The 18,422-nt window shown below is 48.0% G+C and overlaps 1 protein-coding gene across 3 annotated transcripts in view; it reads left to right on the plus strand.

Moving 5' to 3' along the window:
• Window positions 1-18,422, plus strand: part of SLIT3 (slit guidance ligand 3) — a 605,319-nt gene that overhangs the window by 468,616 nt on the left and 118,281 nt on the right. For all 3 annotated transcript variants that reach the window (XM_045901662.3, XM_045901670.3, XM_064596588.1), the window contains exons 8-9: window positions 5,500-5,663; window positions 14,948-15,089. In XM_045901662.3, the coding sequence (XP_045757618.1) occupies window positions 5,500-5,663; window positions 14,948-15,089 (306 nt within the window). The remainder of the gene's footprint in view (window positions 1-5,499; window positions 5,664-14,947; window positions 15,090-18,422) is intronic.

Raw genomic sequence — 18,422 nt, forward strand, 5'->3', positions numbered from 1 at the left:
TGTTTTCCCCTCTGTGTGCCGTGGCGGAGTGGGAGCCTTAGTCCCGCCTTCTCTCCATCCTCCCAGCCCACACCCAACACACTCCCCTGCTCCCTTAACAATATTCTGATAGAATGCAGGAACTTGTTCTTGACCTTTAATTCTGGGGTAGGCTGCAGCCTTCCTTTTCTGTGTACTCAGAAAGCAAATCTCCCCACAACACCCCATACCGAGAGCAGTCCCAGTGCCTTTATTACCTGGGGAGTTCCCCTCTCCTCTCAACCAGAAAGCCTTTTGTAAGTTTCTCTGCAAATGGACTCTGTTGGGCTTTCCAAAGGGGTTCATAGGGATGGTTTTCTTGTGTTGGTGGAACTTCATTAGTGTTTGCATTACAGTAGAAGTGGAGAGCCAGCCCCCAAGAGCTTTCAGCTAAATACACATAGGGCCAAGGCAAAGGGCTGGAATGCCTGCTATGCCCTTTGTTAGCTCTGGGACCTCTGTTCCCTCCTCTGTCAATGGGGGTGCTGGGGAGGACTGGATGAGATGAGATATGTGGAGGGCCTGGCACGGAGTAGATGATGAATGATACTGTTACTGTTATCATCACTCTATCCAGAAATCTGGACTGAAAGTTCCAAGCAACCAGCCAGCTAATCAGTGGCCCCTGAGCAACATGGAATCCACAGAGATTTAAAAGTCCTTAGAGCAGTGGTTCCCAAAGTTGGGTCCCTGGACCAGCAGCATCAGCATCATGGAATGAGATTAGACCCACGGAATCCAAATCTCTGGGGGTGGTGCCAGCCTTCAGGTTGTAACAAGCCCCCCAGGGGGATTCTGATGCTCATAACGTTTGAGAACCCCTGCATGAGTGAGAAAGTGACCTTACCTTGGGGGCAAGGAATGAAGCAAGGAGCAGTGAGGCACTGTATAAAGAAACACACTGAGCTCCCTGAGCAGACCTGAGTGTAAAGGCTAGCTCTGACTGCCACTTACTCTGGGCAAGTTTCTTCATCTGTCTGCCCCGTAAGGACAGTGAATTCATAAATGCTTGTCTCACAGCTGTGAGAATGAGGTACGCTGGCAGTACTGTCATGGGATGCACTCAACAAATACTAGTTACTATGAAGAAGAATCTGAGTCCAGGGTTCATCATTGCTCCCCAGTTCTCCCTTCAGTCCCTCACGTGATAGCGTAATTCCATCAAGAAAATCTGTCCTTTGCCTTCCGCCTTTGAAGTGGGTTGGTGCAGTAATGGAGTTTTAAGGAGAAACCATGAGGTCTTCAAAGACCTCTTCACAGTCCACGGCAAGCCACAAATGAGCTGCAGAGGAGCGTGCCCAGGGCTTCTGGCCAGGAAAGCTGAAAGCGAGCCTCCTAGTGCAGGGCCTGCATCTCCCCAGACGGGGTGGTTGAATAGAAGAAAAATGACCCTCACCTGCAGAAACCCGCAGTCCAGTTCCTGTGGCTGCCCCTCTGTGATTCCGGCTTCCCCTCTTGCTGTTCTCCATCTAGGAACAGCAATAACAGAAACTGGGCTGGGTCCACGGGATGGGGCCCCGGGGCGGGAGCTGGGTCTGGCTCTCAGGTGCCTTGTTTGGCTGCCTTGGGTGAGAAAGGAGGGTGAAAGAGTTTCTTCTCCTCATTTCTGTTGTCATCCTTCCCTGTGGTCCCGAACACTCAGCTGATGAGTTCAGATCAATCAGTCAATCTCGTCTGTTCTCTTTGCTCCGTCCTGCTGCCACTTTCTCTTTAGTTTAATTTCAGAGACGGCTCTGTACAGAACTCCCCAGAGACTTGCACTGACTAATCCCCCTTCACTGTAATTAAAGTGGGGGTGGGGGAGACTGGTGGTGGGGGAAGGGGGAAAGAGGAGAGAGGAAGGAAGTCATAAATGGGATTTCTAAAGGAAAGCTTTTATATTTAATTCAGAAAGCCACATTTTATAGAAAATGAACACTGACCCTCTCTAAAAGGATTTGCTGGAAATTTAATTTAGCGCCTATGGCTAAAAGGCACCTTTTACAAATTGGCATTTGTATTCATTCACCTTATCTTCTATGAAGGTGGTTTTGCCAACGTGGAATACGGTGTTTCCATCAGCGAAAGATTGCGGAAATACATGCAGGAAACACCTAGGCACCTTGATGCCTTGGTGTCTAAGTAAGAAATGGTACCTTGTACAGGGAGGGCTGTGGGTTGGGAGGAGACAGAAGCGTGGGGCTATTCTCCTCACGACAGTAATAAGCACAGACATTACTTTAATGGCTAATAATGTGCAGGGCCTTGTGCTAAGCCCTTCTCATGAATCGTTTCAGTCCTCACAACAGCCCTGGGAAGGGGGCACCATTAATAGTCCCCATTTTATAGATCATAACACTGAGGCCCCGAGTTAAATCACTGCCCAAAGTCAGAGTCGGAAAAGCACAGAGCCAAAGTCAGATTTGCGCAGTTTGACATCAGAGCTTGAGCTCCTTCCATTCAGCAGAAACAAAAGCAGAAGAGCCAAGGAAGGGGAAACCAGAGCAGCCACCTGGCTGAAGGGCCACTGGAGGCCACCTTCGCCCAGGTCATTGCCATCCCAATTCACCAAAATTATGAAAAGTAAATAAAATAATTTTTCTTTGCGTAGAAACACCTATACACAAACAATGAATCATGGAACACTACATCAAAAACTAACAATATATGGTATGGGGACTAACATAAAAAATAATAATAGTAATTTTTCTTCTCACTCACGGAGATTAGGAATACTCCTGGCAGTGCCCAGGCTCACGTTTTCTGATCAATGTGATTACTTTCCTTTCATTATTCGTATTTGGGACGATACTACTCAATTTGATCTCCCAAACATGATATGAAAGGCAGATGCTTGGAAGAGTCTGCCCAGCTCAACTCTGCCAGCACTTCTGGTGGCTAAAATTCCAAGGAGGGTCGCGGGTAGAAGGATCTGAGCCCATCCACTGCCGTGGGCTTTTGACAAGAGCCTTCAGGTGGCTTCCAAGTCAGTTTTGGTCACCTCTTTCCCATGGTCTCACCTGGAAGGGGAGAAATCCCCCACAAAGGCAGACAAAAGGTTAGGAATCATCCGTAGGAAGGTAAGGAAGAAAGGTAGCTTGGGGCTGGCTGGCAGGGATTGAGAAAGAACCGACCTAATGTAATCTTCCAAAAGGAAAACCTCCAACAGTTTCATTCTCCCAGAAATTAATCCGCTTAATAAGGATCTGACTTACTTAAACCTCACTTTTGTCATTCCACTGATCTCTTACCCCTGATTGGAACGGATGGGAATTTGTCAACATTGATCTACCTTGTGGGCACATGCTCAGCGCTTCATAGGAATCCCTGTTTACTCAGCTTCCATACGTCACTTCAGAGAAGGCAGCCACCTTTCCTCATCAAAGCCAGACTCTCATTAGAAGGCTCTGACCCTCCTGGCACACAGAAGTACCCCAGCACCTCAGTCTCTGTTACCACTGCAACCTGCCTTTGCTCCACCTTGTCACGAGGACTGTCACTTGTCACTGTCGCCATTTTCCTAGGCAGCCTTTACACCCAGGGGTCTATTCCTGGCCACAGAACCAACACCCCATCCTTCTCTCTCTCTCTCTCTCCCTCCCCTTCCTCTCTTTCTCTCCCTCCACCTTCTCTCTTCCTCCTGTCTGTCTGTCTGTCTCTTTCTCTCCAACTCACTGATAGGAAACAGATCATTTTCACTCATGCTGAAATTTCCCAAGAAGGCCCAGGATAGAAAAGGAATTCCCTCGTCTCCTTCATGTCCTTCCCCTAATCTGGGAGCGTGCCCCCCTACGCTTTCCTGCCTGCGGCACCTCTTTCTGAAGTGCCGGATGAAGAGGAAGCAGCATAGGAGTCTGCGCTTTGAAACTCAAAGGGGAGAATCGCTTGGGGCCCATTATAGGCACAGTATCTTGGGCCTAGGAGCCTATGAAAACGTGTTCAACTTTAAAGTATTGACTCTGAAATCCAAAAGAACATCACAACATCAAAATTAATCATTTGGAAACAAAATCATAAAAATCTTCTCAAACTTTTTTTAGCAGAAAAAAAAAATTACCTCCTACATGGGTATGGGCTCATTTAGTTGGTCAGATATGATGGGATCTGGGGCCCCCTGAGGCTGTCGAGGCCCCCAGTGGCCCTGGCCTGCCCGAGCTTTGCACCCAGGCCATGGCAGGAAGGCTGTGCCGGCACGCCCCCCAAGGTAGCCGCACGTGGCCGATGCTGAGCAATGCTGACTTTATACTCAGTGGAGTGAGGTCAAGGGCCCTTCAACGCTCTCCATTTCAGGCATGGAGGTAGCCCAAGCCACTGCTTCAGGCCCCCACTCAGCATTAACCGACTTGACACCAAGTACTTGAAAGTCCCAAGATACCCCTGGCTGATTAGCATGTCCACGATTGGGCATTTGAAATTTGCATCAGAAACCCATCAGACTACAACTTATCTACCACCACTTCCAATGAGCTAAGGTTGTGGGGAATGTGGAAGCCCCTGATCGAGAAACCTTGGGGAAGAACCTGTAGAAGCCCCTAGGTATCCTTAGGTTGCCCCCCCTCTGCCCCATTAATGGAAAGTATCTTTAGTTTGCCCCTCAATTAATGGAAAGTAAATTCTAGTCATTTAACCAGATGGGATTCCTTTCAGAAGTAGGACATGCAGATCCCTCTAGCAACTCTTAATCACTCAGAGGCAAGAAACTGATCTGGAATCACAGCTACTGGAGGGGAAAGGCCAAAGAGTCCCGGAACTGGTTAGGGGTCTTTCCTGAACCAGAATAGCAAATACACCTGGTGGAATTTAACTTGAGAAGAAGAGGAGGGCTGTGGAGACATTGCTGTGAGCTCCAGGAGTCTGGGATGGGCAGCTCCTTATTTAAAGGGGGGTGGGTGGAGAGAAGATGCATCCTTCAAAAGGGAAACTGCCCCGCATGCCCTGCTCCCTGGGCTAGTGCATACAAGCTCCCCAGCATTCCCTGTAGGGGTTCATTCACTGAAGGGAGGAAATGAAGGAGAAAGAGTGAAGGCAACGGCAGGTCTTGGCCACAGTGCCACTGTAGACTGAGGCGTTGAGAGTGAGGAGCTGTCTCAAGCCATCTGGAGACCAGGCTAACTATAGTACTGAAATTTGCAACCAAGTCACCTCTTTGGAAGTTTGACTCGAATCTGAACCATCGCTTTAATAATGTCACTTTCCTCCTCCTACATGCTGAGGCTTTCTTGAGTGGGGAAAAAAAAAAAGAGTGGCATTACTATTAAGAAATGGGGACTTGCTCGGAACGCCGGAGGCATCCGTGGGATGTGCCCTGCATGTGAAGATAACAGTCGTTTGTGGTTTGGCAGTAAAAGGGCTGAGGCTCCTGTGGTAACTCACGAGTGCAGAGGGAGATGCTTCCCTGGGCTCCTGAGGATTATCACGCTGGGCCGAGGGGCTCAGAGGTTTGGCCTGCTCTGTTCACTCCATGCTATGACCACATCTTACCTCTGTCCCTCGCTCTCCCAGGCGCCTGCACTCCAACCACCTGCACTGTGACTGCCACCTGGCCTGGCTGTCGGACTGGCTACGACAGCGGCGGACTATTGGCCAGTTCACACTCTGCATGGCTCCTGTGCACCTGAGGGGCTTCAACGTGGCAGATGTGCAGAAGAAGGAGTACGTGTGCCCAGGTGAGCCTGCCCGGCCCCTCTCTCGTCTGTACTGTGACTCACCCACCGCCGAGCCCTCCCCGACATCACCCAGCCCAGAGCTGGGCATGGAATCTCCTATGTTCCCCAGCACTCCATAGTCACTTGGACTCTGGGGTGCCCTGAAGGGTTCTGAGGAAGAAGTTCTTGTCATCTAGCAAAGGAAACTGCTCAAGGAAGTAATGAATCCCTTTCTGTTAAGCTTCATCGTCCATCGATGCTAAGAAACTTAACATGTGTTAAGTACATTGTTTAGCGTTTCCTACACACATGCCTATTGCCTGATTGCTCATAGAAGTTGAGAGACAAGTTAATGGAGGTGGTGGGGTCAGCCTGCTTGGCTGGAAACCCTCGCTCTGCCCCTTAGTAGTGTGTGACTTTGGCAAGTTACCACATGTCTGCAAAATGGAAAAATCGTAGTACATAACTCTAGGGATGGGTGGGACGATTAAATGAAATAATGCATAGAAAGCACTTAGCATAATACACAGCACTTGGTAAGAGCTAGTAAGTGGAGCATAATTATTATAGTTTAGTGGGCCCACAAAATGTGCTGAGCAAACATAAGAGTTTGATCTGTGGGTAATTGAAGTGTAATAGAAGCACAGATTGTCCGCGTAGTACAGAAAACAGAACTGTGCACAGAACGGAAGGCAACGCAGACCTCCAGGGACGGGAGGTGGCTGAGGGACCCGAGAAGATTCTCCCAGAGGATGTAGTGGCTTTTAAACGCAGTCCTCAGTTCCAAGCTTGCTTATTTGTTTTTACTTTTCATTGACACCCTCTACTACCACCAACTCCCTCTTTCTGGGGGCAAAGTAGAACTAATCCCTGAATTTCCTCAAAAACAAAGTTTTCAGTTGAGGAGTTTCTCACAGAGGCGTCCCCAATTTCCAGGAACCCAGTCCCAGAGTGGGGGCTCAGTGGCCTCTGAAGGCTGATCTTAGGGGGTCAGCCTGCTGGAAGGAGGAAGGATAGGGAGCTCGGCGCTGGGTGGGCAGGGAGGGACTGCGTGCCTCACATTTCTTGATCATTGCTGTTTCCAGAATTGAAGGCAGCCTGAGCCCCATGTGTGCCGCAGGGCCCCAACCCAGCCAGCAGGGCAAACCGGCCCCCTTCTGCTCTTAGGCAGCATTGGCAATATGGAAGATTTTTTTTTTTAATTCAACTTCATCTCGCCCCCTGCCCCTCTCTCTTGTCATGTTACTACTTCATCAAGTTATTTATTATCCAAAAACATTTTAACATGTCTCAGAGCAGTACCTTGATAATTTCCTATAGACGCCCACTTAGAAATCACTTCCTGTCAAACACATATAATAAAACCGTTTATCACACAGGCACCCAACTCACATATACTGACTATAATTACAGTAATTATTAGGCAAAGAGTACAATATCGGCATAAGTGCCAGTGAAAGAAATAATTACAGAGTGCAGGAGTCATCCGAGAGCTAGTGAGAAAAACTAATTAGAGAGAATGTTAAAACACATCATTACAGGTGGGTGCCAGGCTTAATGCTCTGCACGAACACACATACCACTTCGTCAGGAAAGCACCTTCCCATCAAAGGAGTGGCAACTTGCTTACCCAGTCGCAGTCAGGATCCAAACCCCAGGGAGTGAGGCTGACCCTCCTAGGTCTTGGACGTGCTCGTGCCCCAAATCTCCCTGCTTTGAAAAGGCTAGTCCAGCAGGCGGGTTAACAGTTAAATAGGAGCATCCCTATCACCTCCCCTGTTTATATCAATTAAGCCTAGGGCTTGCAGTGATCCCCCATGATTTGTAATACAAAGCCAGGTGTTTTCTGAGGACATAAGAATCTGGCCCACAGACTCCGGACATGAATGTGCTATTAATCTGCACCCCCACGCCAAGTAGTAGAAATTTAAGAGAGTGGTATGTGGGAACCCCTCTGCAGAAGGGATTCTTTGATGCTGTCCAGGCTTTCATGGGTTAAAAACAGAACACTATGCAGGGGGTTGCTTTCTGCAAAGGCCTAAGTCAGATATAATGGTTGGCCGAATTGAATATCCCTGGGAAGGAAGCACCACCATCTTAGTGGGGTGCAGGAAGAGCACCCCCTCCAGAAGGTTCGACCTCTTTAATAACTGTTAAAGGCAGTTCGTGAGGCTGTGTTAAAGGGATGCCACAGGAAGCCGGGTGGAGCAAGACTCTGCATGTGCACACTCGGGAGGTCAACGAGGAGGGCTGTTTTCACGCACTGACCATTTCCCACCCCACCCCTACCATGCAGGGTGCAGGCTCCACCCATGGCAGAGCCCACAAGGCATCTGCGTGAGGCAGTTTGGTATGAATCTGATCCCACTGGTTGTAAACTGCGAAACCATCAGTGTTCCTTGTTCAAGCTCTTCCACCAGTAACTCACCAGAGGAGGACTTCCGTTGAGAAAGGCAGGAATAAGAACATATCTGTAAAGATAGAGGTCATCTGCTCAGGAGAAAAAAAGGCATGGGGTACCAATTAAGCCGTCCCTGCATGTAGCTTCATCACCAGTGGCCCCTGACAGGGAAGCATCAGAAAACCTCCCTGAGCCCTTAAACCATATCAAAAAATTCACTAAACAAATGACTCCGGAGACAGGAAAGAGCTTTATCTCACTCAGCCTGGGAGGGCCCTGCCTGTTCAGGTCCCTGCTATCTCCCTGTGAATTAAATCCAGCCGACTGGAGCCAGGCCTCTTCTCCCCAGAAGCCCTGGCTATGGGCGCCTTATCATTCCAGCTAACCCAGAAATTTGCTAGCAGTGCACTTTGACAAAATTCATCTCCTCTGTCAACTTACCCTTCCAATCGAAGGTATTTATTTTCTTCCTCTAAGGAGACACCAGGGAATTTTTCAAAGGGTGGGAGACTATATTTTATTTTTTATTAATGTTTTTTTATGGTATACAGCTGGAATGCTTGGTTTCCTTCAGCTACTGCTGTGAGGATTCCTCTGCGAACCTTTCTTGTTTTCAAGAGGAGGGTCAGGGCCCTAGGACTAGAAGGGTCTGTGGTCCCTGCTGCTTGTTGCCTGAACTAGACTGGGACTTTATTGAGCTCATGATAACAGACCAGAGAAAAGGTTCTATTTTGGCCATTACTCGACTCATGTGAGTTGCAAGTTTTGTTTTTTTTCCCCATCCTTACCTAAAGGGTTTATGTTGGGGTTTAAGCTCTAGGATTTACCTTCCATGCATCAATCTTCTGGTGCCTTAATCTGAAGAAGTTTCTATTAATCACAATTTGTAATTCAAGGATATTAGCTAAATATTTGACCTCTTGAGTCAATTATCTCTTTCATTTAAACATCTTTGTATTCATGGTTTGTCCACCTATTTCACACTTACCTGCCCATAGCCTTTTAGCATGAGATACCCTTTCCTGAAGATCAATCTTGTCTTCCAGTGCGAAGGGCTCACGTCAGACATTTTTCAGGTGCCCCAATGCCTAGAACAATAGTTGCTCCTAAAAGCCTCTCAAGAAACCCTTTCTCATTTATTATTAAAAATGAAAGAGGCATATCTCCCTGGAAACAAGAAACTTTCCCCTTCTTTTTCTTTTTTTTTTTTTTTAATTTGGGACTAGTTACTAAGTATAAAGATAATTAAGGTAAGCCATGACTAGCCGCCCATCTCCTTAGGAGGTTTTAATTAAAACACCATAATTGGACATTGCAAGAATGAGATTATTAGGTTTATTTAGCCATTCCTAAAATTATCATGCCTCTGGTATTTAAATCACGTTCATTTATATTCTCATCATAATTGCTCAAACCCCATTGTCATTGCAGTCTGTTGTTGGCTTTTGAAAGGCCAGAGGCCAACAGGGATGCTTAATTTGAATGCTGGAATTAATTTATTTCCACATGCTCACAAGACCATTGGATTTTTCAATTCTGTGCACTCCGCTGGGTGGAAGTCCCTTTAAAGACAGAAAGAAAGAAACACAGCTCTAACAAGAGTGTCCCCCCATCTCCAGCGTAGCTTACACAGTCTGTGTCTTGGCCCCTGAGCTTCCTCAGATTCCCAGGCCCTGGTGGTTTTCAATGTCGCGGCAATAAAGAGAGGCATTTGGGGTGTCTTTTTGGTAGAGGAGATGGTACAAAGAGCGCTGGACCAAATTTTAGAACTTTGTTGTTCACTAGCTCCGTGATCTTGAACCCTTTGCTTGACCTCCCTATTCTTCGCTTTCCTCATCAATATAATGGAAATAATAATAATAATAGAACCTACGTCATGGGGTTTTGTGAGAACCAAGTAAGATCATGTGTGCAAAGCACTTGATGCAGTATTGGACACGTAGGAAATATTCCATAAGCGTTAGCTGCTATTATGAGAATGATGTCATTCTCAGTTTGGCCACCACTGTGTCCCTGGGCAAGTACTCTCCCTCCAAGGGATGGTTTTCTCACCATCTCCGTGACCCTTTTTAGGTCTGAAGTTTGATGACCTTTGCCCCATTCATTTGGGCACACAAGTTAGGACTGTCCACTTTTGGCGTGATGCCGAATAGAAGAACAAAGTTGAGGAGGCAGCCAGGCAGGAGCCAGTCTCCCCAGTCATCCCTCCTCCTCCTCTCTCAGACTGGACGGGGTGTGGTGCAGTCAGCAGAGAAAGGATGATGTGATTGCTGTCCCTGCCAGCCGTCACAGGCGCTTCCCCATGACAGGGCTAGCTGGGGATGCACTCCTGCCCTCGTGCTCATTGCGGGCCCCCGCCCCCGCTGGGAATCAGCACCCTGATACTCAGGGAGGAGCAGGGAAGGGCCAGCACCTTGGTTGCCCCACGTTCTGCCCTGCCCTGGAGCGCTGGACCAAAGACATCAGGCCACAGTCTGGGGAGTCAGGAGAACCAGAAGGTGGGACATCTCTGTTTGCTCCTTGTGTGGCACAGAGGTGGCTCTGGTTCCAAATTGAAATTCTTGAGCTGAAGTAGTGATTCAGAAAGGGGAGACAGGCCCGAGGGCAGACAGGTACTTGGCCCACATCCCCGTCTCCCTGTTCTGGATGAGAACTTCCTTCCACCTCAGGGCAGCAACATTTTCGTCCCGCTGAAAGAGTTCCCAGGGCGGATAGCTTGGGCACCCATTTAAAAACAAAGAGCAAGTCCACATGCCCTCCAAGTTCATCACGACACATCTCTGAACAGGGATTACAGGGGTTCCGTGTGCTAGTGAATCACTACACTCTGATTGAAGCTGTGTTCTTTGCCAAGAGGAGGAGGAGGCGGTAGCGGCAGGCAGGCTTGCTCGGGGACAGGGGACACTCATGGGCCCCATGGGCACGTGTTCCTGCAACAGGAGCACGCGCGTGCCCGTAGGCAGACACAGGGCCCAGATCGTCCCCTCCCTTCAAAGATGGGTGGAGGCTCTTTCCACCCCGATCAAAACACTGTTCCCGTTCCTCTCTGCCTCTCAAGCTGGTACAGTACTCCTAGAATTTCCTGGGTAGAAAAATGTGGGTGTTTCCTCCCTCTGTCCCCCTTGGAAATCCACTGTCACCTGCACCACCCCCATCACTCTCAATATATGTGGACAGGAAAGGCTGGGAGGGAGGGATTTGCTGACAGAGCTAAGCAGAGTGCCTAGGACACCCTTACCTGTGCAGGTGAGCGAGGCTCAGAGAGAGCCCCAGGGGACCGGGCGGATGGCCTTTGCTGGCACTGAGCTGTTGGCAGAAAGACCTGAGCTTCAGGCATGAAAGTCCCATCCACCCAGTAGCCACACCGTCCCTCCACACTATGGCTGATCCTATCAACCAGAGCCCAGGGCCCTCAGAACTCAGGGGGCCTCCCCTCAGGGCCCTTCTAGAAGGATTGCCCCTGCCCCCCATAGCTTGGTCACAGTCAGCCCCCACTCTGCCAGGCTTCTAGACCAATTTCATTCATGTATTCATCCTTTCACTCACCCTAGATATATTTACTGAGTTCATGTTTTGTGTTTCAGCCCTATTTTGGGCACTGGGGATGTAACAGGACATAAGACAGAACAGGTCACTGCCCTTGTAGAATATACATGCTAGTCGCAGTCTGTCCAAAGACAAAAAGCCAAGGGGAGGGACTTCTGCCATCACAGCACTCACAGGCTCAAAGGGAAGTGGGCTCAGTTCATCGGGCATTGATCGGAGGGGAACATTTCCAGGGAAAATGAACCCATCTTTCAACCCCATCTTAAACCTGAAGTGTTTTATTTCAACAAGAAGATAACACCCTCACCATGTGTGAATGCCTGGCTGGGGAGCCGCCAGCCCAGGATGCTGACAGAGGCTATAATTACCTTTGTTTCTCTCTGCGTAATTAAAGGTGTTGTTAGTGACCTGGTTGTGGAATCTTTCTCAAAGGCTTTTTTTTATCTTGACAACATCCCTTGAATGTAGCACATGCCCCCTACAGACCGAGAGCCACCCTCTGAAAGACCCAGCTCATCCCCAGAGGGGTTCAAGACTACAACCTGGGTCTGGTTGAAACTGATTTAATTTCAGCATAGATGTCAAAAGGGGCTTTTTGGGAAAAACTCCATTGCAGAACTTCTTATTGCCCACATGAGCCCTTGACTATAATGTCTTTCTCCCCCACTTCCCTTTCTGGCACACCCCAACTGAGTAATATTTTGACAGGTCAAAAGAAGGACGACTGTTGGATACCCTCTGCCTCAGTGGATGGAAATACAGGAGCAAGGCTTCAGCCTTCCGTGTAGCCCCTGACATTGCCCAAACAGGAAGGTGCCCAGGGTGTGCAATTCGCCCTGCCTTTGTTAGGTACCTTTTGCCCCCAGATGTGGAGGGCCAGGCCTGGCATTTTTCTCTGGGGAGCATGATCTGCACTTCAAAAGCCCTGACATCTGAAGCCCTGCCACTCCCAGCCTCTCTTGCATGTGGCGGGGGGGGGGGGGGGGGTGTGTGTGTGTGGCAGGGCTCTTCCCACAGTAGATCCTCTTGACCACCTGCAACAAGGTGGAGCAGAGGACAGACAGGTGCTGTTGGGTGCCCTACTCCTTCTGCTTCCGTTCCTCTGAAGACCAGGAGTTATGAACCTTTCCATCCAGAAAGGACTTCAGGAGTCATGCAGTCCAAACTCCTTACTCACTGAGATGGTAGCAGAATAGCTCAGAGGGGCATTGGTGGCAGAGCCGGACTCGTTGATAGTAGTGATAACAACAACTAACATTACTAAGCTCTGACTTTGCGCCATGCATTCTTCTAAATACTTTACATGCGTTCACTTCCTTTGCCTTCACAACAAAACCATGCTATGAAATAAGTATTGTCATCATCCCCCATTTCACAGATGGGGGAAACTGAGGATGAAATAACAGAACCAGGATTCAAATTGAGCCAGTGGGACTCCACAGCCGTGGCACTCTCATTCCTGATCTGCGGCTTCCATAGGCTGAGTCTCTGGGATTTCCATTTCCTCAGAAATAGAAAACTTTCCCAGTTTGGAACAAAGTGCGTATCCCTTCTCTCAGAGAATGTTCCAGTTGGGGACTTTGGTGTAAGTCATCATTTCTCTGGCATTTTTCATGGTCTCCATGAGATCTGCTGGTGCAACACTGGAGAGTTTGAAGTCCTTGTGCCCTAGACAAGAATATTTTCTCAAATGTCCCAGCTAGGAGGATATTTTTAAATATTTGATGTGTGTATGAGGGAGAGAGAGAGGAGGTGAGGCCAAGGGAAATAAGAATCTTTGATCACTGGGTTAGCACTTTCCAGCAAGGTAAATGTTCCAGATCAAGCCACTGGCATCCCTTTGAGCCCTTGCGGAAGGACCTGCCCCAGGCACAGGGACTGTCGAGTGTGGAGAGGGAAACTTCCGCTTTGAGTCTCAGTGTCCAAACAGGCATTTGCTGCAGGCCCCCTTGGTCCTCTGATGCAACCACTGTAGCTGGACCCTCTCTGGCTTCCCAGACTCAGCTTCTCCAGTGAACAGAGGCCAAACCAAAATTAGTTGTTCCCTGCAGACGTTTTTGTGTTTCATGTTTAATCTCTACCCAAGGGCTCCCAGCCAGAATTCCCATGTCCGAGCAGCAAGGAGATCTGCAGAGTTGGTCTGAGCGTGGTCCTAGCCCGTGGCCCTCTGCTCTGGGGGTGGGGTCTGGAAAGACATTGACATAATCCCTGTGAACTAGATCTAGCAGGCATGTGATAAGGTCCTGAGGAGGTTTTGGGGTTGGTCTACCTTTTGGGCCACAGTGTCCATATTTGGAAAACTCACCACAGGTTTGAGATTCTTATCTCACTTTGAAGAAGTAGTGATAGTATGAAAACTTTTATGTCTTGAAAACATTTGAATTTACTTCTTTTTTTTTTTAAGATTTTATTTATTTATTTGACAGAAAGACACAGCGAGAGAGGGAACACAAGCAGGGGGAGCAGGAGAGGGAGAAGCAGATTTCCCTCAGAGCAGGGAGTCCAATGCGGGGCTCCATCCCAGGACCTGGGACCGTGACCTGAGCCAAAGGCAGATGCTTAACAACTGAGCCACCCAGGCGCCCCTTGAATTTACTTCTTGTGACCCTTTGAATTCTGAGTTAGTTTGCTAATATATGTATTTCTCTATGTTTGACTTTCTAAATAAGCTCCTTAGATGCCATTTACCTGGGTTTTTTACCACTTTGCTTTACATTCATACCGGTTCTCACCTCAAAATTAAAAGCTGACTCCAAGCTTATTTGCCTTTTCTTCTAATGAGGTAGATTTTATTTGCATGTTCTCTGGACATACAAGCTATTTGAAAATGCCTTGGATGATGTCACTGCTAATGACACTTGGACAACATCAATGCCCCAAATAATGAAATTCTGACGCCTTTTTTCCTCCCACTTGGTTTTAGGAGTGAGTTCTAGCCTCTAGAGTAAAGAATGAAAATGTGTCTATACTCAGCATCCAATCCCCGGATAAAAGCCAAAAAACATGGGTGTTCATTCAAACATTGGGCTGAGAACGTAGTCCCCATGTACGCAGTGTGCATTCCAGTGGCGTATTTTCATGTGGGATTGACTCTGCGAGCAGCCCTTTCTCTGAAAGATGAGGATGATGGGATGACAGAGCAGGTGGAACAATCCAGAAACAGGTCAAGGTCAGAATCTCTCCTCTTGGCTCAATATTTGGCCAGTGGCAGCTGTGTCTCCCAGATGAGGGGACATGTCAGCTGGTGAAAATGTCAGGTAGCTTTCCAGGAGGTGATGCTGGGAAGTGGCAAAGAGGCACAGAAGGCCAGGCGGCTCCTGACCCTGCTGTGACTGACCGCTGTGTTCCTGCCCCACAGGCCCCCACTCCGAACCTCCATCCTGCAATGCCAACTCCCTCTCCTGCCCCTCGGCCTGCACTTGCAGCAATAACATCGTGGACTGTCGAGGGAAGGGCTTGACTGAGATCCCCGCCAACCTTCCAGAGGGCATCGTCGAAATGTAAGTGCCCCATCTGCCACCCTCTGTCCCTGGCTAGTTCACCTCTGTGTCTTAGCCCATCCCCCGGTGTGTTAGAGCTAACTATGAAAAACACTCAGGAATCTCTTTGCCATCCTTCCAGGCTCTCCCAGGCGTGGTAGATTCCAGAGCACAGTCAGCAAACTAGGCCCAGTGGTCCAAATCTGCCTACCACTTATTTCCGTAAATAAAGTTTTATTGGAACACACCCACACCTATGTGTAGGTATGGTCTATGGCTGTCCTCGTAAGGCGGGCTTGAGGTGTTGTGACTTACGGCCCACCAGGCCTGATACATGTGCTCTTTGGCCCTTTACAGTGTTTGCCAGGCCCTTCCCTGGAGTCGCCCTGGGATGATGTTCTAGCTCTACCATCTACTAGCTGTGCGACTTTGGGCAGAATAATTGCTCTCTTTCATCTCTAGTTCTCTCATCTATAACAGTGTGATAATTATAGTATTGTCCATGGGTGATTGTGAAGACAGAAGGCAATACTGCACATCAGCCCGTAATACAGTCCTTGGCACGGGGGTAAGTGCCCTGTGCAGCGGTGGTAGTGTTGGCGGAAAATACATGAGGGGCGAACTCATTTCATATCTGCCATTATGTGAGCAAGAGACTGAACTGTTCATCATTTCAGATCAGATTCTTGTCCCCTAAACTTGGTCTGTAGGTCCACAGACAAGATTGTGTGTGTCCATGTGTGTGCACGGATGTTCAAAGTTCCACTAAAAGTGGGTTGACCGTATAGGTCAAACTTGTCTACTCTTCCCCCCGTGCATTAGACAATGGCCAGTTTCTCATTCTGGATTGAGTAGAGGGTCAGTCAACACCGACCTCAAGATCACTCTTTAAATGACCACAAGTGTTTTCATGTTCTACCTTCACTTTTAGGTGGCTTTATTAAAAACACGGTGAGATAGAACCCTCCTACTCCAAATATCATCAGATAAAATCCTCCAAATAAGACACACGTTCCCCTAGCCTCTCTGTTGCTCTTCTCCCCCCCTTCCTCCTCCTATGCATGCCCTTCTATTCCGATAGACGGCCCATTAACTCTCTCAGCCATTCACACATTCATTCAGCAAACGTCTGTTGTTAGCCCACTATGTTCCAATCGTAGTTCTGTGCTTGAGGAGCATCAGTGAATAAGAGACATAAAATTTCTGCCTTTATGATGCTTGCATTCGGGGGAGGGGGGAGGTAATAAACAATAAACAAAGCAAAACAAATTATATGACATGATAGAAGGCGATGGCTTCTGTGGAGAAAAATAAAACAAGGAAAAGATTCAAAGTAACTAGGGGGGACAAAACATGTGGCTATGTGGAGGAAGAGTGTTGCAGGTGGAGGGCACAGCACGTGCAAAGGCCCAGAGGTAGGAGTGTGCCTGCTATACCAGAAGGCCAGTGTTGCTGGAGTGAAGTAAACATAAGGGAGAGCGTTCGAGGATGAGATCAGAGAGGCAATGAGGAGCCAGATCAAAGGGACATTTTAAAGACTTTTCTTTCATCCTGATTAAGATGAGAAGAAACATGATTTACCACAGTGGAGAGTCAGTTTCTTCTTTCTTCATTGGTTTTACCCGCTTTTCCCCAATTCCCTTCAAAATTTTCTTCCCCCAGCCCTAGTAGACACAACTCACGCCTGCAGGCAGGAACCAGTCAGTAAAGCGTCCTTTTGGCCTGACACCCACACTTTCCATGGCCTTTGTTCAACCTTCAGTCTTTCTTTTGGCAAGAACCAACAATTAATTCACTTCACATTTTGCTGTTTCCCTTCGCTCCTCATGGTGTATTGCTCTCGCTTTGGAGATCCCTTCCATGGAAGGAGCTCACTTAGACCCCATGCGGCTCCTGCTCATCCCCTTCTCTTCTCTGAATTCCTTTTGTTCCTGGCCTTACTCTCTTCCCCATTCCGTACTCTTTCCCCTTGTCTTTATCTTCCTCTCCTGATTCATCTCCCCCCTTCTCTCCCTCTCCCCACCAATGATCTTCCCACCTCACTTCCCAGCCCCATCTCTCTCTTCACCCAGTTAATGCTTTGCTCCTTGTCGTAAAAGCTGCCCACCTTCCCTCTCCACCCATGCCAGGGTAGGGCTCTGGCCCTCCCAAGTCAGACGTTCAAGACAGAATTCTTTCCCATGTTCATCTCATTTCAGATTCCCAAAGATCTTTGCTTTCTTTCTCTGCCCCACTTCGTTCCTTTCTCCCTCCATCTGCCAGGTTTATCTTCCCTCTTTGGCAGCCATAGATCTTTCCTCAAACCACAGCCTGATGAAAGAGGCCAGTCTAATAGTCAGGCTGTAACTTGACCCCTGCCAACCCCTGATTCACCCTCCTCTGTCCCACATCTTTATACCTCCAACTTGGGCCTCACAGGCACATAGCTCAGGTGTCTGGGAGAGAGAAATTGCAGATGTCCACATCAGAGGTGAGACCCATGCAGACCAAGCCATACCTGGACTGTTGGGCTCATACCTGGACATCAAGTTTTTAAAGGGATATTAACAGGGCGCCTGGGTGGCTCAGATGGTTAAGCGTCTGCCTTCGGCTCAGGTCATGATCCCAGGGTCCTGGGATCAAGCCCCACATCGGGCTCCTGGCTCAGCAAGGAGCCTGCTTCTCTCTCTCCCTACTCATGCTTTCTCTCTCTCTCTATCTCTGTGTCTCAAATGAATAAATAAAATCTTTAAAAATAATAATAAAATAAAGGGATGTTAACAAACTAGAGTAGCGATTTCTGAAAGGCTGTTGGATTACTGATATCTTTTTCCTGCTGTGAGGTAAAGTGAGAAAAACAAGAACGATGTGATGTTTTTCTGTTGAGCAAAACTATTCAATTTAAAAGACTATCCTTTATTTTAAATTCCTGGGCTCCCTTATTCTGTTACTGTTGTTTTTTAAAATGCCCTCTATCTTGTGAAATGATGGTTGCTGAAGGCAGAATATATATGCTTGTGTGTGCATGCACATGTATGTGATAAATGTGTTTAATCACATATGTAATTATGTAATTATAAATGTATGTCTCTATATAAACATGTATTATATAACACACACACATAGGGCACCTTAATTGGCAAAATAAAAGGTCTGGAACCACCTAGCCTGTGAAATCTAAAAGTCTGGGAATGACCAACCTAGCTGGAGTGCTTCTAAAAACAAACAGCCACAAACAGCAACCAGATTCTTAAGAGTGTAGACCTTGAATTCAGGGAGCTAGATCCACATACTAGCTCTGGCCCTGCCTTTTAGCTCTTGGTTAAATAACTTTTCTGGGTCCTGTTTTCCTCAACCGAAACACGCGGAGGCCAG

Source organism: Mirounga angustirostris, unplaced genomic scaffold, assembly GCF_029215605.1.
Source record: "Mirounga angustirostris isolate CCGP_5_RB_7025 unplaced genomic scaffold, mMirAng1.0.hap1 SCAF_7, whole genome shotgun sequence".
NCBI lineage: Eukaryota > Metazoa > Chordata > Mammalia > Carnivora > Phocidae > Mirounga > Mirounga angustirostris.